At 39.7% G+C, this 18,369-nt stretch overlaps 1 protein-coding gene across 4 annotated transcripts in view; it reads right to left on the bottom strand.

Annotated features, from left to right (window-relative positions):
* Positions 1-18,369, bottom strand: part of PAK1 (p21 (RAC1) activated kinase 1) — a 120,735-nt gene that overhangs the window by 26,569 nt on the left and 75,797 nt on the right. For all 4 annotated transcript variants that reach the window (XM_054724815.1, XM_054724816.1, XM_028158329.2 and 1 more), the window contains exons 3-5: positions 13,181-13,281; positions 12,541-12,688; positions 8,203-8,240 (exon numbers count right to left, since the gene is read on the bottom strand). In XM_054724815.1, coding sequence (XP_054580790.1) covers positions 8,203-8,240; positions 12,541-12,688; positions 13,181-13,281 — 287 coding nt within the window. The remainder of the gene's footprint in view (positions 1-8,202; positions 8,241-12,540; positions 12,689-13,180; positions 13,282-18,369) is intronic.

The raw sequence follows: 18,369 nt of genomic DNA, 5'->3' as shown, positions 1-18,369 counted from the left end.
ATGTGGAGAAAAGTAGTAGAATAATTATAATAAGTCACTTTCAGTCCTACAAGCCAATAGAGCAGTGGTCGGCAAACTGCGGCCCGCGAGCCACATGCGGCTCTTTGGCCCCTTGAGTGTGGCTCTTCCACAAAATACCACCTGCGGGCACGCACATACAGTGCGATTGAAACTCCGTGGCCCATGAGCAGAAGTCGGTTTTCGGCTCTCAAAAGGAATTTCATTCGTTGTACTGTTGATATTTGGCTCTGTTGACTAATGAGTTTGCCGACCACTGCAATAGAGGTTCTTTCCCTGTCAAAATGAATATACATATATATTTATATTTTTTGGGGGGGTGCTAATCCTCACCCAAGGATATTTTTTCCATTGATTTTTTTTTCTTAGAGAGAGTGAAAGAGATGGAGGAAGGGGGAGAAAGAGAGAAACATCAATTGGCTGCCTCCTGCTTGAGCCACAACCCAGGGCTGGGGATCGGATTGGACCTGCAACCCAGGTATGCAACTTTGACCGGGAATCAAACCTGAGACCCTTCAGTCCACAGGCCGAATCTCTAATCACTGAGCAACACTGGCCAGGGCTCAAAACATATATTTTGATATTTTTCTATTCTAATTTCTTTTTTTTTATATATATATATTTTATTGATTTTTTTACAGAGAGGAAGGGAGAGGGAGGGTTAGAAACACTGATGAGAAAGAAACATCAATCAGCTGCCTCCTGCACACCCCCTACTGGGGATGTGCCCGCACCCAAGGTACATGCCCTTGACCAGAATCGAACCTGCAACCCTTCAGTCCGCAGGCCGACGCTCTATCCACTGAGCCAAACCGATTAGGGCTATACTAATTTCTTTCCTCCCCTCTATTCCTCTCAACAAACTTTAATCAGAAACCCAAAATGGGAATTAATTTGGCTGCCTCTTCACATGGGTTGTTGCCTTGGGGCACCCTGATGCATACTATAAACACTAGGTTTGTTTGCTCTCTAAAACTCTGTAGAGAAGGAGATTTCATCATCTTCCTTAGCAACATTTTTTTTTCCCCAGGGGAAAGCTTTGGGTGGTAGTATTCACAACTATCAGAATCAAGAGCTATAGGTTTTTGTCCCAAATTTTTATTTCTTATCCCTGTGTCCTTGGGCAAGGCTGTCCTACTCTAAGCCACACGTTTCTCGTCTCTAAAATGGGGATAATGACAGCAGCTCTCTGCCTCCCTAGTTGGATGTGCATTTTAGTCTAAACTAACAACATCTTGGAGGATAAAAAAGAATTCTTAGAAATTAAAATTCTTAGAGGGCCCTTAGGAGGATGAAATGAAGTGAGGTGGGTATAAGAACTCTTTGTAAACAGTAAGGAGCGAGGAAGATATAAGGAATCAATTAAATTATCATTCTGTCTAATAACCACAAACCTCTGTTTTTTAAAAAGCCAGTGATTTTAACTCATTCATTCACCGACTACTAGGCTCTCTTTGACAGTTCGGGGCTATACTAAAGAACAAAATAAAGCCCCTGGTCTATGCCTTACATTTTAGATGAGGAAACAGTCAAAATTAACCATTTCAGGTAGTAGTAATAAGATAGTCTATGAGAGTAGAGATTGGTTGCGAGTAGGGAACTATTACTTTAAACAGAATACAGTACTCATGAAAATTATTCTAATGAGAAGTCATATAAGCAGTGGCTTGAATGAACTGAGAGAACAAGCCAGGGCCTCACTGGGGAAAAGAATATTCCTGGCAGAAGGAAGAATTCAATGATTTTAACAAATTTTTAGAGTTGTGTGGTCATCACTATAATCTAGTTTTCTGTTTGTTTGTTGTTTGTTGGTGAGTAACACTACAGAAGAATCCAACTGGACCATTTGGAGAAGAACCCCGTTTTGTCTTTAGAATGTAGGCCAGTCAGATCCAGAGAAGAATCTTCTAATCTCCTGCTTTAAGAATAAAAGTTTGACTACTAGTATTCTAGGAGCCTCGTAAGCAGAGAGGGTGAGCACGCAGTATGCATATACTCACTTAATTACCCTGGTTTTGGTATGATACTCTTCTATTTCACTGTGTCTGACATCCTATCCAGAAAACCTTGGTTTTACCTTCTCCAGAGAATAAACCGCAGTTTTCTGCTAGGGCAGGGAAAGACAATCAATCACTCAATGGCGTAAAGTAGAGGAAGAGATTTAGGCATTTAACTGCATCTTAAATAACTTTAATTGCATCTGTCATTAGTTCTCTCCCCGGCCACTCCCCTTCATCTCCAGTTTCAGAAGTGCTACCAATTCCTGAGCCTTTTGAGGATTCTGCAGTCTAGGTATACAGGTCAGCTTTGCCCACTGTCAGCTTTGGATTCAGGCTCCGGGCATCAAATACTGATACTGCCTCCTATTTAGCTGCTCTTTCCTCCTTTCCTGTTCTCTCCACCCTTCTGGGTTTAATGCCTTTAAAAGATCATTCCTTTATTATAGTTCTAGTGAGATTTCAAGAAATAGATGCCTATGTTCAATCTGCCATCTTTACTAGGCATTCCTGAGGAATGTTTCACTTTTAACTCCTTTTATTTCTATATTATTTTAAATGTATAATGAGAATTGACTGGCTTTACATATAATTTTTAAACTTTACTTTTAAAACACTGCTTTACTGAGTTATTATTTACATACCATAAAATTCACCCACATAATTTCAATGATTTTATTAATTTCATAAACTTGTGCAACAATTGCCACAATCTAGTTTCAGAACATCCCCATCACCCCCCAAAAAAGTTCTCCTGTACCTTTCTTAGGTCATTCAAGCTCCTATGCCCAGCCCTAAAAAAACACAGATCTCTTTTCTGTCTGTATAAATGTACCTTTACTAGACATTTTATAGGGTTTAATCTCCAAAATTTACAGGGAACTCATACAACTTAACAAAAGGAAGATAAACAATCCAATCAAAAAATGGGCAAAGGACCTAAATAGACACTTTTCGAAAGAGGACATACAGAAGGCCAAGAGACATATGAAAACATGCTCAAAGTCACTAATTATCCAATGGATGCAAATCAAAACAACAATGAGGTGCCATCTCACACCTGTCAGAATGGCTATCATCAACAAATGGACAAACAACAAGTGCTGGCCAGGATGTGGAGAAAAAGGGACCCTTATACACTGCTGGTGGGAATGCAGACTGGTACAGCCATTGTGGAAAACAGTATGGAGTTTCCTCAAAAAATTAAAAATGAAAAAAAAAATTAAAAATGGAACTCTCATTTGACCCAGTAATCCCACTTCTAGGACTGTATCCCAATCAGAAACACCAATCAGAAAGGATATATGCATCCCTATGTTCATAGCAGCACAATTCACCATAGCTAAGATTTGGAAACAGCCTAAGTGCCCATCAGCAGATGAGTGGATTAAAAAACAGTGGTACATCTACACAATGGAATACTATGCTGCTGTAAAAAAAGGAGCTCTTACCATTCGCAACAGCATGGATGGAACTGGAGAGCATTATGCTGAGCGAAATAAGCCAGTTGGAGAAAGATAAATATCACATGATCTCACTCATTTGTGGAATATAATGAACAACATAAACTGATGAACAAAAATAGAGCCAGAGACATAGAAGCATGGAACAGTCAGTCCAACCTAAGAGGGAAGCCGGGGCTGGGGTGGGGTGGCGGAGGGGGGGTGGGTGGAACGGGAGGGGGTGGGGAGGGATGGTTAAGAGATCAACCAAAGGACTTGTATGCATGCATATGAGCATAACCAATGGACACAGACAATAGGGGGGGGTGGGAATGGCCAGGTTGAGGTTGACCGGGGGAAAAGGAGACTTATGTAATAATTTAAACAATAAAGAATTAAAAAAAGAAAATAACACAATAATTAATAAATAATAATACAAGAATAAAAAATAAAATAAAAGGACTCATACAACATATGGTCTTTTGTATATAGCTTCTTTTAGTTAGCATAAAGTTTGCAAGGTTCATCCAAATTGTGGTCTTATCAGTACTACATTGCTTTTTGTCTAACTAATAGTCCATTGTATTGATATAATACTTTTTTAAAAAAATCCATTCATCAATTGATGGGCATTTGGGTTGATTCCCTTTGGGGCTATTATGAATAATGCTCATATGAATATTCATGCACCCATTTTTGTGTGAATGTATGTTTTCATTTCTATTGGATATGTACTTAGGAGTGGAATTGCGAGGTCAGATGGCAACTCTATGCTTATCCTTTTAAGAAACTGCCAGACTGTTTTCCACAGAGGCTGCCCCATTGTACACTCCCACCAGCAATTATGAGGGTTCCAATTTCTTCCTTTGATTATTTTTCACTCTAATGCCTCAGTTCTCTGAATCTTCTTGAATCTCCTTGCCTAAACCCCCTGTGTCCTTTATTCTTGATTTTCCATCTTTTTTATAGTTTATATCATTAATGTACCCTTAGATGTATTTGGCTTTTAATCCTTGTGAATTTATTTATTCAATAATATTTTTTAATTTCTAAGAATTCTTTTTTATCCTCTAAGATGTTGTTAGTTTAGACTAAAATGCACATCAAACTATACCAAACTCCTATTTAAAATATTCCTTAGCTCCAGCACTAAGTCCAAGTTCTTTGGTCTGAAATGATGGATCCTCAACTTGGCTTTTGCTCATGCCACCTCAGATAAAAAAGCATTGCCCTTCCAGGTAGCTCAGTTGGTAAGAGTGTTATCTCAATACGCCACTGTTGCCAGTTTGATCACTGGTCAGGGCACATATAAGAAGCAACGAATGAATGCATAAATAAGTAGAACAACAAATCGATGTCTCTCTCTCACACAATAAGTAAATTTTTTTTTTTTAAAGCATTGCCCTTTTCTCTGCCTGGTATCATTACCTGTGTTTACCTGACACTATATTATAAATCCTTGTTTATGTGTCCTGTTTCCTCACAAATTTGTGAGATCAAGAGCAAAAACCTTACCAGTCTTTGACTCCCCAGTCTATCACACAGTAGGTGTTCATTTCATAAATGAGAAGTCAGGAACTATAAGGCATACAATCTGAGATCTCAGACCAATGCCACAAATAAAATTTTAGAGCCAGAAGCCCTTAATAATCATGTCTGTTAAATGAACAAATCATTCCGTCCCAGCAATTCTGTTAAGACTTCTCTGTACTACTTGGCAGAATAAATCACTCCATCAAATATGACTCCCAATGTACATTATTTATACCTCTCTTGCAGCCATTATCCCTATAGTCTTCTGTTAATTTCTCCCTCAAGGACTGAGATAGTGCATATACATTTTTGGATCACCAACACACTGGCACAAAGAAGGTGCTAAGTAAATATTTATAGTATGAAGGAATAAATGAATGATCAGGAGAACTGAATTTTGCATTGGTTTCCTCTATTAGCTCATTCAAGGATAGGGAGCAAGTCATTTAATTTCTCTGAGTCTCAATTTCTTAACCTGTGTTATGGGGATAACAATCCTGTCCAATTATTTCACAAATCAAATGAAATGACCTGTATGAAACCAATATGGGAAATAATGACATGCTACTACAATAGAAACCATATCCCTCAGGTAAAACTAGTAAGAATATCCTGTACTGAGCCACAGGGACAAATGTTCTGAATTGGGAGAGAAAATGTCCTTGACAGCCTGAGTGGCTTTAATTGTAGTTACTAAGCCAGTACAGGTTTTCAGCAAGCAGGTGTTATCCTCTCTGCCATATGGCCTGAGCCCCAGGGCCCCTCCTCCTCCTCACTAATGAACAATGGCTATGGCTTTACTGCAGTCTCCTTTATGAGACCTCTCTGCCATCTTCTTTCTCAGTTCCCTGCCTCAGTGAGAAGAGAACCCTGGACTAGCACTTGGAAGACCCTAGTTCTAATCTGGTTCTGCCATAATGATGGGGGGAAAGAGACATTTTGGGGGGCTAGCAATCTGAATCTAGTCACTGCCCCTTTAATTGTCTGGTCCTGCAAGACCTATTTACTCCCCTTTTAGAGAGGCCATAAACCTTCCCCAGACGAAGTTATCAGTGCTGGCACCAGGCCAGGCCTTTGGTTGAGGTCTCAAAGCCCCAGCACATAGGGCTCTTTAAGAGCTTGCAAAGGGGACTGGGAGACAAAGGGCTGAAAAAGATATAAAAAGGGACAACTTCCTCCATGTTGCTGCTCAGAATTGGAAAGATACTGTTTTTCCCCTGGGCCCGCGCATAATAAAGTGTAACTCTCCATTTCTGGAAGGATTGCTTGGTTTTTCTCCGGTCTTCTGTAACAATAATAGCTAATTATGAGTCTCCAGGAAACTGTTTTTCTACCTGTGAAATGGGAATGAGAATACTTTCTTCACAAGGTAATTGTGAGGTCTAATTATTAGCACAGTGCCTGGCACATATTAGCCACTCAATATATGAGAGCTGCCGCCACTCCTCCCATAAAAGCATAAAGATATTTGAACTACAAAGCACTGCTCAGCTTTCTCCAATAATTTACTATTCAACAGTGGTAAGAACCTCCCAGACATCTTACCATTTGCAAATGCTTCCCTATCTTTTAATTACATATCTTCCATTTGATGAAAGAGTGAATAGAGGAAAGCAACGCAGACTGCGAATCTGATACCTATTGCCATCAACCCCTCTCAATTTCAGTTTTATCAACTATAAAGCAAAAATAATAACTGACCTCATTAAGCACCTGTGAGGATTAAAATAAATAGCAAATAAGAAAGGACTGAGTGTGCTATTAGGCATTGGACAGGTGAACATTTTTTATACTCGTAAATGATGACAGTATAAATGACTCAGAGTAAACCAATCCACACTCCTGGAAATATGGCTCAAAGTATTTTAACGATGACTCAATATTGTGTTAGAACTTACTACTCTCCGGCTTAAAATTCTTCAAGAGCTTCTCATTACCTTTAAGATGAATTAAAACTCCTACATGATTGGACCTGTTTACCACTGCTCCTTGTCACCCACTTCTATTCCCTTCACCCCTCACATGCCGGCCATAACAAACTACCTGCAGTTTCCCGTACAAGCATAGCTTGCGAACCCTTGCCTTGATACATACTATTTATTCTGTCTCTGTCTGGAATACTCTCATCTCTTCTTAATTCTTACACCCTAGGTAACGAACCCATTCAGCTCAGACTATCACCAAGAAACTTTCCTTATACATCCAATTTCATTCAGTAAGTGGTTACCTGTCAGATGCCATGCATACAGCAACAAACAAATCAGACCTAACCCCTGGCCTCATAAACTTCAAGCACTGTAACTATTCACTGTTGTCTTCCTGTCACTCACAAGACTAGGAGATTATCGGACATGGGGACAATGCCGGATTCATCCCCATATTGCCACTTCTCCACAAGACCTGGCACAGAATAGGGGTTCTGCAAGTGTTTAGCAAACCAGTATGACATAACCACCTCTGTACAAGAGACAGCATCAGCTGTAAATAACAGTAGTAATCATATATCACAGCTTATTATTTAAAGACCCTTTCAAACTTATCGTCATATTATATTTGCTCTGGAAAACAGAACTCGTAAGCTGAAAGAGGCAGAAGGATCTTTTTTTTAATATCATTTTTATTTTTTTATTGATTAAGGTATTACATGTGTACATATCTTCCCATTGTCTCTCCCTCCCCTCAGAGGGATCTTTGAAGTCACTGAGTTTTACTCCTCAGCCCTTCCTGACAGGGCATTCACTACAGCTTCAGGGGACACCTTAAATAGACAGAATATGCCGCCCTCAACCATCAGTCCTAATCCTGGTTTTGTATACCCAAACCAAAGAGCGGGAATTCTCTTCTAAATTCAGGTTTTCGAAGACATGTCCAGGTAAGGCAAAGTATATCATGCTCTTTTTACTGATTAAAAAACCCAAGCTCAGAAGCTGGCTTTCAAAGGCAAATGAAAAACTGAGCCCAAAAGCCAGTTCTTCTGGTTCCAAGGTTAGGATTTCTAGAACATTAAAAAAAAAAATTTTAAAGCTGGAAGGGATATCTACTGATTGAGTCCAATTCCTTTGCAGTTCCCTGGATAGATAGGGACTCTGAGGCCCAGAGTGCGGGAGTGACCAAGATGAGGGCCTCCCAGCCTAAGCTCTGCATCTGCCACACTGTCTTGAACCCTAACCACCACACCTGCCCATATCAGAATAGAGGAAATAAAGACTTACCAAAGTGTTAGAAGAATTATAATCCTCAGCTAATTTATCTGCAAAGGAAAAAAGACCAGGGACTCAGTCAGTAAACAATTACAGTGCATCTGCCCTTGAGAGCTAAGGAGGCCTAGCCAGTCAAGCCCTTGCCAGGCTCAGAGAATGACAACAGTACTCCTGGTCTATGGGCCCAATACCATGCTGGGCACATTTTACACATTACCTCCCTTATCCTCAATGGATTTCTGAGTGCTCTTATTAGATTTCCTTTTATAGATTTGGAAACTGAGGTTCAGAGATGTTAAGTAATCTGCCCAGGGTACACACACTTGTTAAATAGGAGTCAAGATCTGAGTTCTGGTCAAACTCTAAATACTGTGATAGAACTGTATCCACATCAGCAACACTATCGTCATCAGGCCTGAATCTAAAAGGAAGAAAGGATTCATGGCTGGGTTGTCCTGAGCACCCATGACAAATTATGACCAGCCTGCAGCTTGGGCTTCCAGAAAGGATCCTCTACATTCATGTCTATTCCCCACAGGGAGAGAAAGACGAAGGCTCAGGAAATGAGAGGCATCAATCATGTCAAGTCTAATTAAAGGCGGAATCTTCTTTCTAATAATAGAGCCAAGCTCCCACAGTAAGGTAATTACCATATTTTACTGATTCTGAGATGTTTTTTCACATTAACATCTCTAAGACAGAGATGTGTCCTATAAAGGCTTTTTTTTTTTTTAATTCCTCACCCAAGGATATATTTTACTGATTTTTAGAGAGAGAGGTAGTGAGAGAGAGAGAGAGAGAGAGAGAGAGAGAGAGAGAGAGAGAGAGAGAGAGAGTGAGAGAGAGAGAGAGAGAGAGAGAGAGAGAGAGAGAGATACCTATGTGAGAAGATACCTATGTGAGAAACATCGATCAGTTGCTTCCTGTATGCACCCTGACTGGGGATCAAACCCACAACCTTTTGGTGTGCTGGACGATGTTCCAACCAAATGAGCCACCCAGCCAGGGCACATTTCATGTTTTAATTGGTAACCTTTTTTCTTTAGTGGTATATAAAATAATGATTTCTCTTAAAATCAGTGATATCTTAGATTTAATGAAATATGAAACATACACTCAATGGAGATCTTAGCAAGAAAATAAGTTTAAAGACCAAGTACTGCATTTGGTTTTATTCTTTAATTCCTAAAGACCCAAGAAGGAAGTGACTTTGCTGGTTCAAGAGACTTTGCTGGAATTAAAGAGGAAAAATATTCTACCAAATCCAACACATTCCTCACCAAGAACCAAGCCCAGAGAATGTCCAAGACCCCAATTCCCATTATATAAGAAAGTACCAGGTTACTACCTATGACAAATAATGGACCCACAAGCTATGACAAAATATTCTTAAAACAAACCCTGAATAGCCAGCTGTACTCTGGTGAAATCAATTCAGGATGTACTTTAAACATAACTCATTGGTTCTTTTTGTCCAAAAGAACATCAACTTAGGGCAAAACAAAGCGCAATACTATGTCCTCACTGCACAACCCCAACCTGATGCTAGTGTTTTTGAGGACTAGGTATTGTGATAATAAATATACCTGGTCCATATAAGAAACAAGCAAGCATTGCTCCTTTTAACCGAGATGTACAAGGTCTACATATCAAAATCAAATTCCATAGCACAGAAGGACAGAGCAGAGAGGACTTCCAATTCCTTCATTTTACCAATGAGGAAACTAAGGTTCAGAGAAGAAAAGAAATATGAAACATACACTCAATGGAGATCTTAGCAAGAAAATAAGTTTAAAGACCAAGTACTGCATTTGGTTTTATTCTTTAATTCCTAAAGAACCAAGAAGGAAGGGTTCTTTAGGAATTAAAGAAATGGGTTCAAGATTATATAAATCACCCTAGCCGGTTTGGCTTAGTGCAGTGGTCGGCAAACTCATTAGTTAACAGAGCCAAATATCAACAGTACAACGATTGAAATTTCTTTTGAGAGCCAAATTTTTTAAACTTAAACTTCTTCTAATGCCACTTCTTCAAAATAGACTCGCCCAGGCCGTGGTATTTTGTGGAAGAGCCACACTCAAGGGGCCAAAGAGCCGCATGTGGCTCACGAGCCACAGTTTGCCGACCACTGGCTTAGTGGATAGAATGTCGGCCTGTGGACTGAAGGGTCTCGGGTTCGGTTCTGGTCAAGGGCACATGCCCAGATTGCAGGTTCGATTCCCAGTGGGGGGCATGCAGGAGGCAGCCAATCAATGATTCTCTCTCATCATTGATGTTTCTATCTCTCTTCCTCTCCCTTCCTCTCTGAAATCAATAAAAAAAAATTTTTTTTTAAAGATTACATAAATCACTGGCAACGTAGGGCTAAACTCCCTACACTACTTTTTGTTAATCAGCACAGAAAATAAAATGCTGAAAAAAAATAGGAAAGTTGACAAAAATTGGCATGGAAGATTATGCTTGGGTTATGAACCACAAAGGGTTGAAAGGCCCGAATTTAAAACACACTTCCATCACATATCAGTTGAATCACCCAGAGCAATTCACTTAGTTTCTCTAAGCCTAATTAACTTCTCTGAGTCTGTAAACTGGGGATAATAATCCTCGCCCTACCAATCTCACAAGGCCATGATGAGAATCAAATGAGATCACTCATATATATGCAAGCATGTATAGATTGAGGTAGTGTTATCATAATAGTATGAGAAGAGGGGAAACAGGAAAAGGAGAAAGATGACTTTAAAACTAAACCAAGCCAAACATAAAATTTCGCCTGGAGTTGGTCCTGGTCTTCAACTTCTAGAAAATTAAAAATTTCACTCACATATACTCAATGTTGCTCACATATGCATACAAAGGTGAGTATACACACACAATTACCTGGGTTGTATAAGCATTCATTCATGAATACTTAAGTGGGCTTTAATTCCAAACGTATGCAAACCCACAGAGCTATGCTTCCATATACATATATGGCACTTGTCCACATCTACACACACGTAAACATCAAACAGAAAGTCTTCCAAAGACTTTGCAGCTGAGGCTCTCAAAGCCAGCTCTAATCTCCTATCTCCATGACAAAATCCCTAAAAACACAAGCTCTAATCTCCTGCCTGGAAAACTCGCCCCACACCACCCCTCAACCCCAATTCCTCCTTGGAATGCCCCAGTCCTTCAATGCGAGAAGTAAGACAGACCCAGCGGGGCCAGACGTGAAGAAGGAAATACTGCTGGGAACATGCATGACCCTCTCCTGGGCACCACGATGGCAGCATGAGTGAAGCTGCAGTCTGTCATCCTCGCCATCTGTGCCCTTTGATACAAGCCAGATACTTGCTGGGAAAGCATCCTTCAAAATTAGCTAGTTCATCCTGGTTCTCACCTTCCCCAGTAATACTGCCCTTCAAAAAAGACAGCATGGACTCCGGAAAGAGGACTAACTCGGAGGTAAAAGACCAGCTCTGCCACTAAATCAGACACATCAGAAAAGCCTTTTTGGCTTTGTCTGCAAAACAAGGGGAACTAGAAGTGATATACACACTAAGGCTATTTCTTGCTCTGACATTCTAAGATGCTACACAAAAGGTAAGTCTCCAGAAATGTAGGCCTTCTCGTGACTTGTCTAGGAAAGGAAAATTTCTCTACTATGAAAAGAGGTTCTCCAAATGAAGTTACTAGAAGCAAGTAGTAAACTCAAAGGGTGCTGGGAGAGGGTTAGGGGACCTGGCTTCTAATCTCAATTCTGCTATAAAAGACAACCCTGAAAACCATCGTCCCTTATATAGAGAGTACATCTGAAAGCACATGTATTATTACTGACCTGTTTTTCACTTGACTGATAAAAATCAGTGCCTTAATGAAGAAATTGGGCTTGCCTACTTAAAAGATACACATTAAATGTGTTACTAAATAATCTAACAATATTCAAGATACTGATGATAATGACAGCTACATTTCCATGGTGTCATTTATAACCTATAAAGGACTTTCGCATCAATGAGCTCATTTTCTCCTCACTACAACCTCCAGAGATAGGAATTATTACTCCCATTTTGAGGCTCCAAGAAATGAAGTGACAGTTAAAGGCTAGTGAGTGTCAGAAGTTAGATCTTCTAGCACAAAGTGTATGCATTTACATGTCACATTTTTCTAATTGTGCCGTTTCAGAGTAAAGACTCAAGTTTGATGCAAAACCCATTGGCTTGGCTCTCAAACTCCAAAATCCTGTCTTAGTGGAAGTACCATCTCCACTCTTTCCAATACTTTCTTCTCTCACCCCAGGCCAGCAGGCTCTTTTCCACCCGCAAGAAAACCCTTTTTTCCCAGGCTGCCCTGTTCACCATCTTGTACCTGTAAAGCTCATGTACTTCTGGCTGTTGGAGGTCTTCTTGGAGTTATAGAATTCCAAGACATCCAGCACAGCCTGCGGGTTTTTCTTCTGCTCCGACTTCGTGATATTTGATGTCTGAAGCAAGCGGGCCCACTGTTCTGGCATCCCCTATAAGAGAGACATGCAAAGCTGTCAGGAGGATAGTCACAGGGAGCCCTAGAGGAAAATCAGCGCTCCTCTGATACCTGCTAGCAGCCAAGGGCAACTCAGTCATTCCTTTCTCTCTATACCCTCAGAGTGCTGCACAAGCCTCTTTTATAAGACTTATCTCACTGTATTAGTCACTTCTTGAGATTTTGCTCCTTCACCAGGCTAATCCTCCTTTAGAAGAGGAACCATGTCTGATTTGTCTCCGCACCATCAGTGCCCAGAACAGAGCCTGCTGCCAAAAGGCCACCTCACAGAGCTCTATTTAAGAAATGAAGATTCAAAGGATTCTTTGGTGCCATTTTGGAGACCAGTCAAGTGTCCCTCTCGTGAATAAAAGAAGATAGTAATGAGGGTCTCAAGCAGACAGAAGCCATCAGGAAGACTAGAAAGGATGGCCTCTCACAGTGCACAGCCAGAACTCTGAAGGCCTTTCTGTGGCCTGGGACTTACTGTAAATTCCCCTGTGACAGCATCAAACCCAACGTGAATCGTGTGCTCAAAATCTGAAGGAAGAGAAATCTCGGGCCGCTCCTTCTCCTTCTTTTTATTTGCTGCAAAAGAAACAGAGAAAAGGAAATTTAAAAAACAGAAACATTATTACATGTTTAGGCTTATTTAGCTCTCTGTTGATCCGTAGGCTCCTTTAGAGGCCAAGAATTATCTATTTCATATCTGCATTTACAGAGCCCAATGCTGGGCTTAAACTGGAATAGATGCTCAATGCACGAGTGAAGACTTAATTTTTTGTCAAACTAAAGTAAGGGAGGCACAGGAAGAATACTCATCAGAGTTAATAGTCCTGTTTCTACTACTAATGAGCCCTCTGATGCAGGGAAATTCACTTCCTTCTTCTGAAGCCTGGTTTCCCACCCGTCTGTAAAGAGAGAAGGCTCAAGTAGGCTGTCTCCAAGGAAACTTCCAGCCCTGACATCCTATATTCAATGAGCTTCTATAGCCTGAGTCCTACTTACTAGGTCTTTGACCATGGACTTCTTTAAGGTTCAATTACAGAATTTTATATTTGGCAGTAGATTTAATAATGTGAGTCGCTAATATTTTATCAGGTGCTTACCAGGCAATGGCTCAAATTCTTTCATGTGTATTAATTAACTTTAGCCTCACAGCAACTCTATCACTTAGGTACTATCATCCTTATTTTACAGATAAATAAGATTAAGTTATTTGCCCAAAATCACATGATTAGTAATTGGCAGTGCCAAGACCCAAACCCAGGCAGTCTGGCTCAGAGCCTGACCTCTATACCACTATGCTCTGCTGCCTCCCTGGGTTAAAACCTTAAAGGCTCATTAAGTCCAAATACTTGTAGGGTCTGGCATAAAGTAGATGTTCACTACAGTCCTGCTGGCCTCGCAGAAAAGTTGTAGTGCTGAAGTACCCTTGTTAGGGGTTGAATCGTGTCTCCCCAAAGATCCTAAGTCCTAACTCTTAGTGCCTCAGAATGTGACCTTATTTGGAAATAAGGTCACTGAAGATGTAATTAGTTTTGTATTTGTATCATGCTCTAGTGATTGCAAGGCACTTTCACATATATTAGTTCTCTAGAGTCTCAAAACAACTGTGTGACAAGCAGGGCAGTGATTATGGTGCCCATTTGACAGAAGAAGAAACAGAGGTTACAAGAAATTAAGTAACCTGCCCAACGTCACAGAGCAATTCAGAAGCAAATGTGGGACCAGAACTAACGTGTTCAGACTTCCAGCTCTATAGCCCTTCTATTCTGTCACTCTGCCTCTCATGGATTGCTGCTGCTATGATTCTGCTCTCTCTCTCCGCTCTTTCCAAATGCATTTATCTTCTACACAGTGGTCAAATTTATCCACTCTTCTCTCTCTTCAGTGCCACCACCCTATATCAGGCAGTTATCTGTGGTCTGAATCATTCTAAGAGTTGCCCATCATCTGTATTCTGGTCCTCTCCAATGAAAACAACAGTTAGAGTAATCTATAGACTTGCTATTCAAAGCGGCATCAGTCAGCATCACTTGGGAAACTATTGAACACATAGAATCTCAAACTCCACCATAGACTATTGAATCAGAATCTAAATTTTAATATCTTAAACTTCCCCATAGACTATTGAACCAGAATCTAAATTTTAATAAGATCCCTAATGGTTCGTGTGTATATAAAAGTTTGAGAATCAACCCACAGCCAACATAATACTCAATGAGCAAAAATGAAGTGTTTCCCTTAATATCAGGAACAAGATAGGGATGTCCATTTTCACCACTCTTATTCAACATAGCACTGGAAGTTCTAGCCATAGCAATCAGACAAGAAGAAGAAATAAAAGGCATCCAAATTTAAAAAGAAGTAAACTGTCATCATTTGCAGATAACATGATACTGTATATAAGGAACCCTAAAGATCCCACCAAAAAACTAGTAGAATTGATAAATAAATTCAGAAAGTAGCTGCAAAATTCAGTGAAGGCTGCAAAATAAATATCCAGAAATCTGTTTCACTTCTATACACCAATAATGAACTATCAGAAAGGGAAGCTAAGAAAACAATCCCATTTACAATTGCATCCAAAAAAAATCCTTGGAATAAACGTAACCAACGATGTAAAAGACATGCACTCGGAGAATTATAAAACACTGAAGAAAAAAAACTGAAGAAGATACATATAAGCGCAAGCATATACAGTGTTCATGGATAGGAAGAATTATCAACATTAAAATGTCTATACTACCCCAAACAATCTATAATACCATGCAATTCCTAGCAAGATACCAATGGCGTATTTCACAGAGCTAGAACAAATATTCCAAAAATTTATATGGAACCACAAAAGACCCTGAACAGTCACAGCAATCTTGAGAAAGAAGAACAAAGTTGAAGGAATCATGCTACCAGATATCAAACTATACTATAAGGCCATAGTAATAAAAACAGCATGGTACTGGCACAAAAACAGACTTACAGACCAATGGAACAGAATAGAAAGCACAGAAATAAACTGATGCCTTTACAGTCAGTTAATATTTGACAAAGGAGGCAAGAACATACAGAGAGGTAAAGACAGTCTATTCAATAAATGATATTGGGAAAATTGAACAGATAGATGAAAAAAATTAAACTAGACCACCTTCTCATACCACACACAAATAAACTCAAAATGGATTAAAGACTTAAATGTAAATCACAAAATCATGAAAATCCTAGAAGAAAACACAGGTGGTAAAATCTCAGACATTTTTCTTAGCAATATTTTTTCTGATATATCTTCTCGGGCAAGAGAAACAAAGAAAAATAAACAAAGGGAAATACATCAAACTAAAAAGCTTTTGCACAGTGAAGGAAACCATCAGCAAAATGAAAAGACAACCCATTAAATGCCAGAACATGTTCATCAATGATACATCTAATAAGGAGTTAATACACAAAATTTAAACAGAACTTATATAACAACACACAAAAAAACAACAATCCGATTAAAAATTGGGCAAAGGACTTGAATGGACACTTTTCCAAAGAGGACATACAGATGGCCAGGAGACATGAAAAGATGCTCAACATCACTAACCATCAGAGAGATGCAAATTAAAACCACAATGAGATATCACCTCATACCTGTCATAATGTCTATCATCAATAAATCAACAAACAACAAGCATTGGTGAGGAAGTGAAGAAAAGGGACCCCTCATGCACTGTTGGTGGGTATGCAGATTGGTGTAGCCATTATTGGCAAACAGAATGGAGGTTCCTCAAAAAATTAAAAATGGAACTGCCTTATAACCCAGAGATCCCACTTCTGGGAATATATCCAAAGAAACCTGAAACACTAATTCAAAAGAATATATACACCCCTATGTTCATTGCAGCACTATTTTCAATAGCCAAGATTTGGAAGCAGCCAAGTGCCCATCAGTAGATGAGTGGATAAAAAAATCTGTGGTACATTTACACAATGGAACACTACTTGGCTATAAAAGAGAAGGAAATCTTACCTTTTGTGACAGTATGTCACAAGTATTATACTAAGTGAAATAAGCCAGTCGAGAAAGACAAATATCATGATTTCTCTTATATGTGGAATCTAATGAATAAAACAAACAAACAAAATACAAACAGACTCATAGATACAGAGAACAGACTGACAGCTGTCAGAGGGGAGGGGGCTTGGGGAACTGGGTCAAAAAGGTGAAGGGATTAAGCCGGAGGGGGTGGGGGAGGAAACACCTCACAGACACAGGTAACAGTATGGTTATTACTAAAGGGAAAGTGAACACACAATATAATAGACAGATAATGTATTATAGAATTGTACAGTTGAAACCTATATAATTTTATTAACCAATATCACCCCAATAAAATCAATAAAAATTAAAACAGATAAAATAAGTCCAGGCGGTGTTGCTCAGTGGTTGAGCATTGACCCATACTAGTAACCCAGGAGGTCATGGTTTGATTCCCTGTCAAGGCACATGCCCAGGTTGTGTGGCTTGATCCCCAGCAGAGGGCATGCAGGAAGCAGCTGATCAGTGGTGCTCTCTCATCATTGATGTTCCTATCTTTTTCTCCCTCTCCCTTCCTCTCTGAAGTCAATAAAAATATATTGTTAAAAATAAAAAAAGAAATGACCTATCAAGCCATAAAAAGAGGAACCATCAAAGCACATTACTAGGTGAAAGAAACCGATCTGGAAAGATCACAGGTTTTAGCTGTTCACCCACTCGACAATGTTTCTTCCCGAAGCAGCTGCTCTGGGAGGGAAGGCTAAGGACTTACCAAGGCCGAAATCAAGCTGTCATTTATGACATAAATCCATCTGCCTTGCTTACAGGAATGCATGGGACATGTTGCAGGGCTTTGGAATTGCTTTCTGTGCCTGAATTTCTTTTGATCTAGTTACTTAAAAGTGTCTTAAGAATAACTGTTATTTTTATGTGTTATTTATATTTTTGTTTTATATTTACATCACTATATTTTTACATATTATTTATATTATGTTAATATATCATCATAGGGTTGGAATGGCAAATGCAAAAGGAATTTTGGTAAAGAAGTCACAGACAGAGAATGGCTCAGAGGATGAGCAGTGTACAGAACAGAGCCCCAGGGAAATGAAGTCCTTTAACACACACTAGTAAACACACAGGGCAGTGCTGAAGGTGGCTCTGCTTCATACGCAGTACCTCCCATAGTACCTTCATATGCAGTACCTCTTCCTCTCCTTCTCCCTTTTTTTAAAATATATTTTATTGATTTTTTACAGAGAGGAAGAGAGAGGGATAGAGAGTTAGAAACATCGATGAGAGAGAAACATCGATCAGCTGCCTCTTGCACACCCCCTACTGGGGATGTGCCCGCAACCAAGGTACATGCCCTTGACCGGAATCGAACCTGGGACTCTTGAGTCCGCAGGCCGACGCTCTATCCACTGAGCCAAACCGGTTTCGGCTCTCCTTCTCCCTTTAAACAGTCAGCCATCTTTTAAAGACTGGTTCAAGTCCCACTTCTTCCCAAATGGATTTCCTGACCTTTCCTCCCTCTTTGAATTCCCAAGACACTGAGTCAGCATTTAGTTATTTCCTATCTAGTATGATTCCTTGAGGTTTTTTAAGGCTTACCTCCTAACCTAAGATGTAAACTTCTTGAGGGCAAAAAAATC

Source organism: Eptesicus fuscus, chromosome 13 (genome assembly GCF_027574615.1).
Source record: "Eptesicus fuscus isolate TK198812 chromosome 13, DD_ASM_mEF_20220401, whole genome shotgun sequence".
In the NCBI taxonomy this organism is placed as follows: Eukaryota; Metazoa; Chordata; class Mammalia; order Chiroptera; family Vespertilionidae; genus Eptesicus; species Eptesicus fuscus.
Note: the sequence above shows the minus strand (reverse complement) of the source record. Positions and strands in the feature narration are given on the sequence as shown.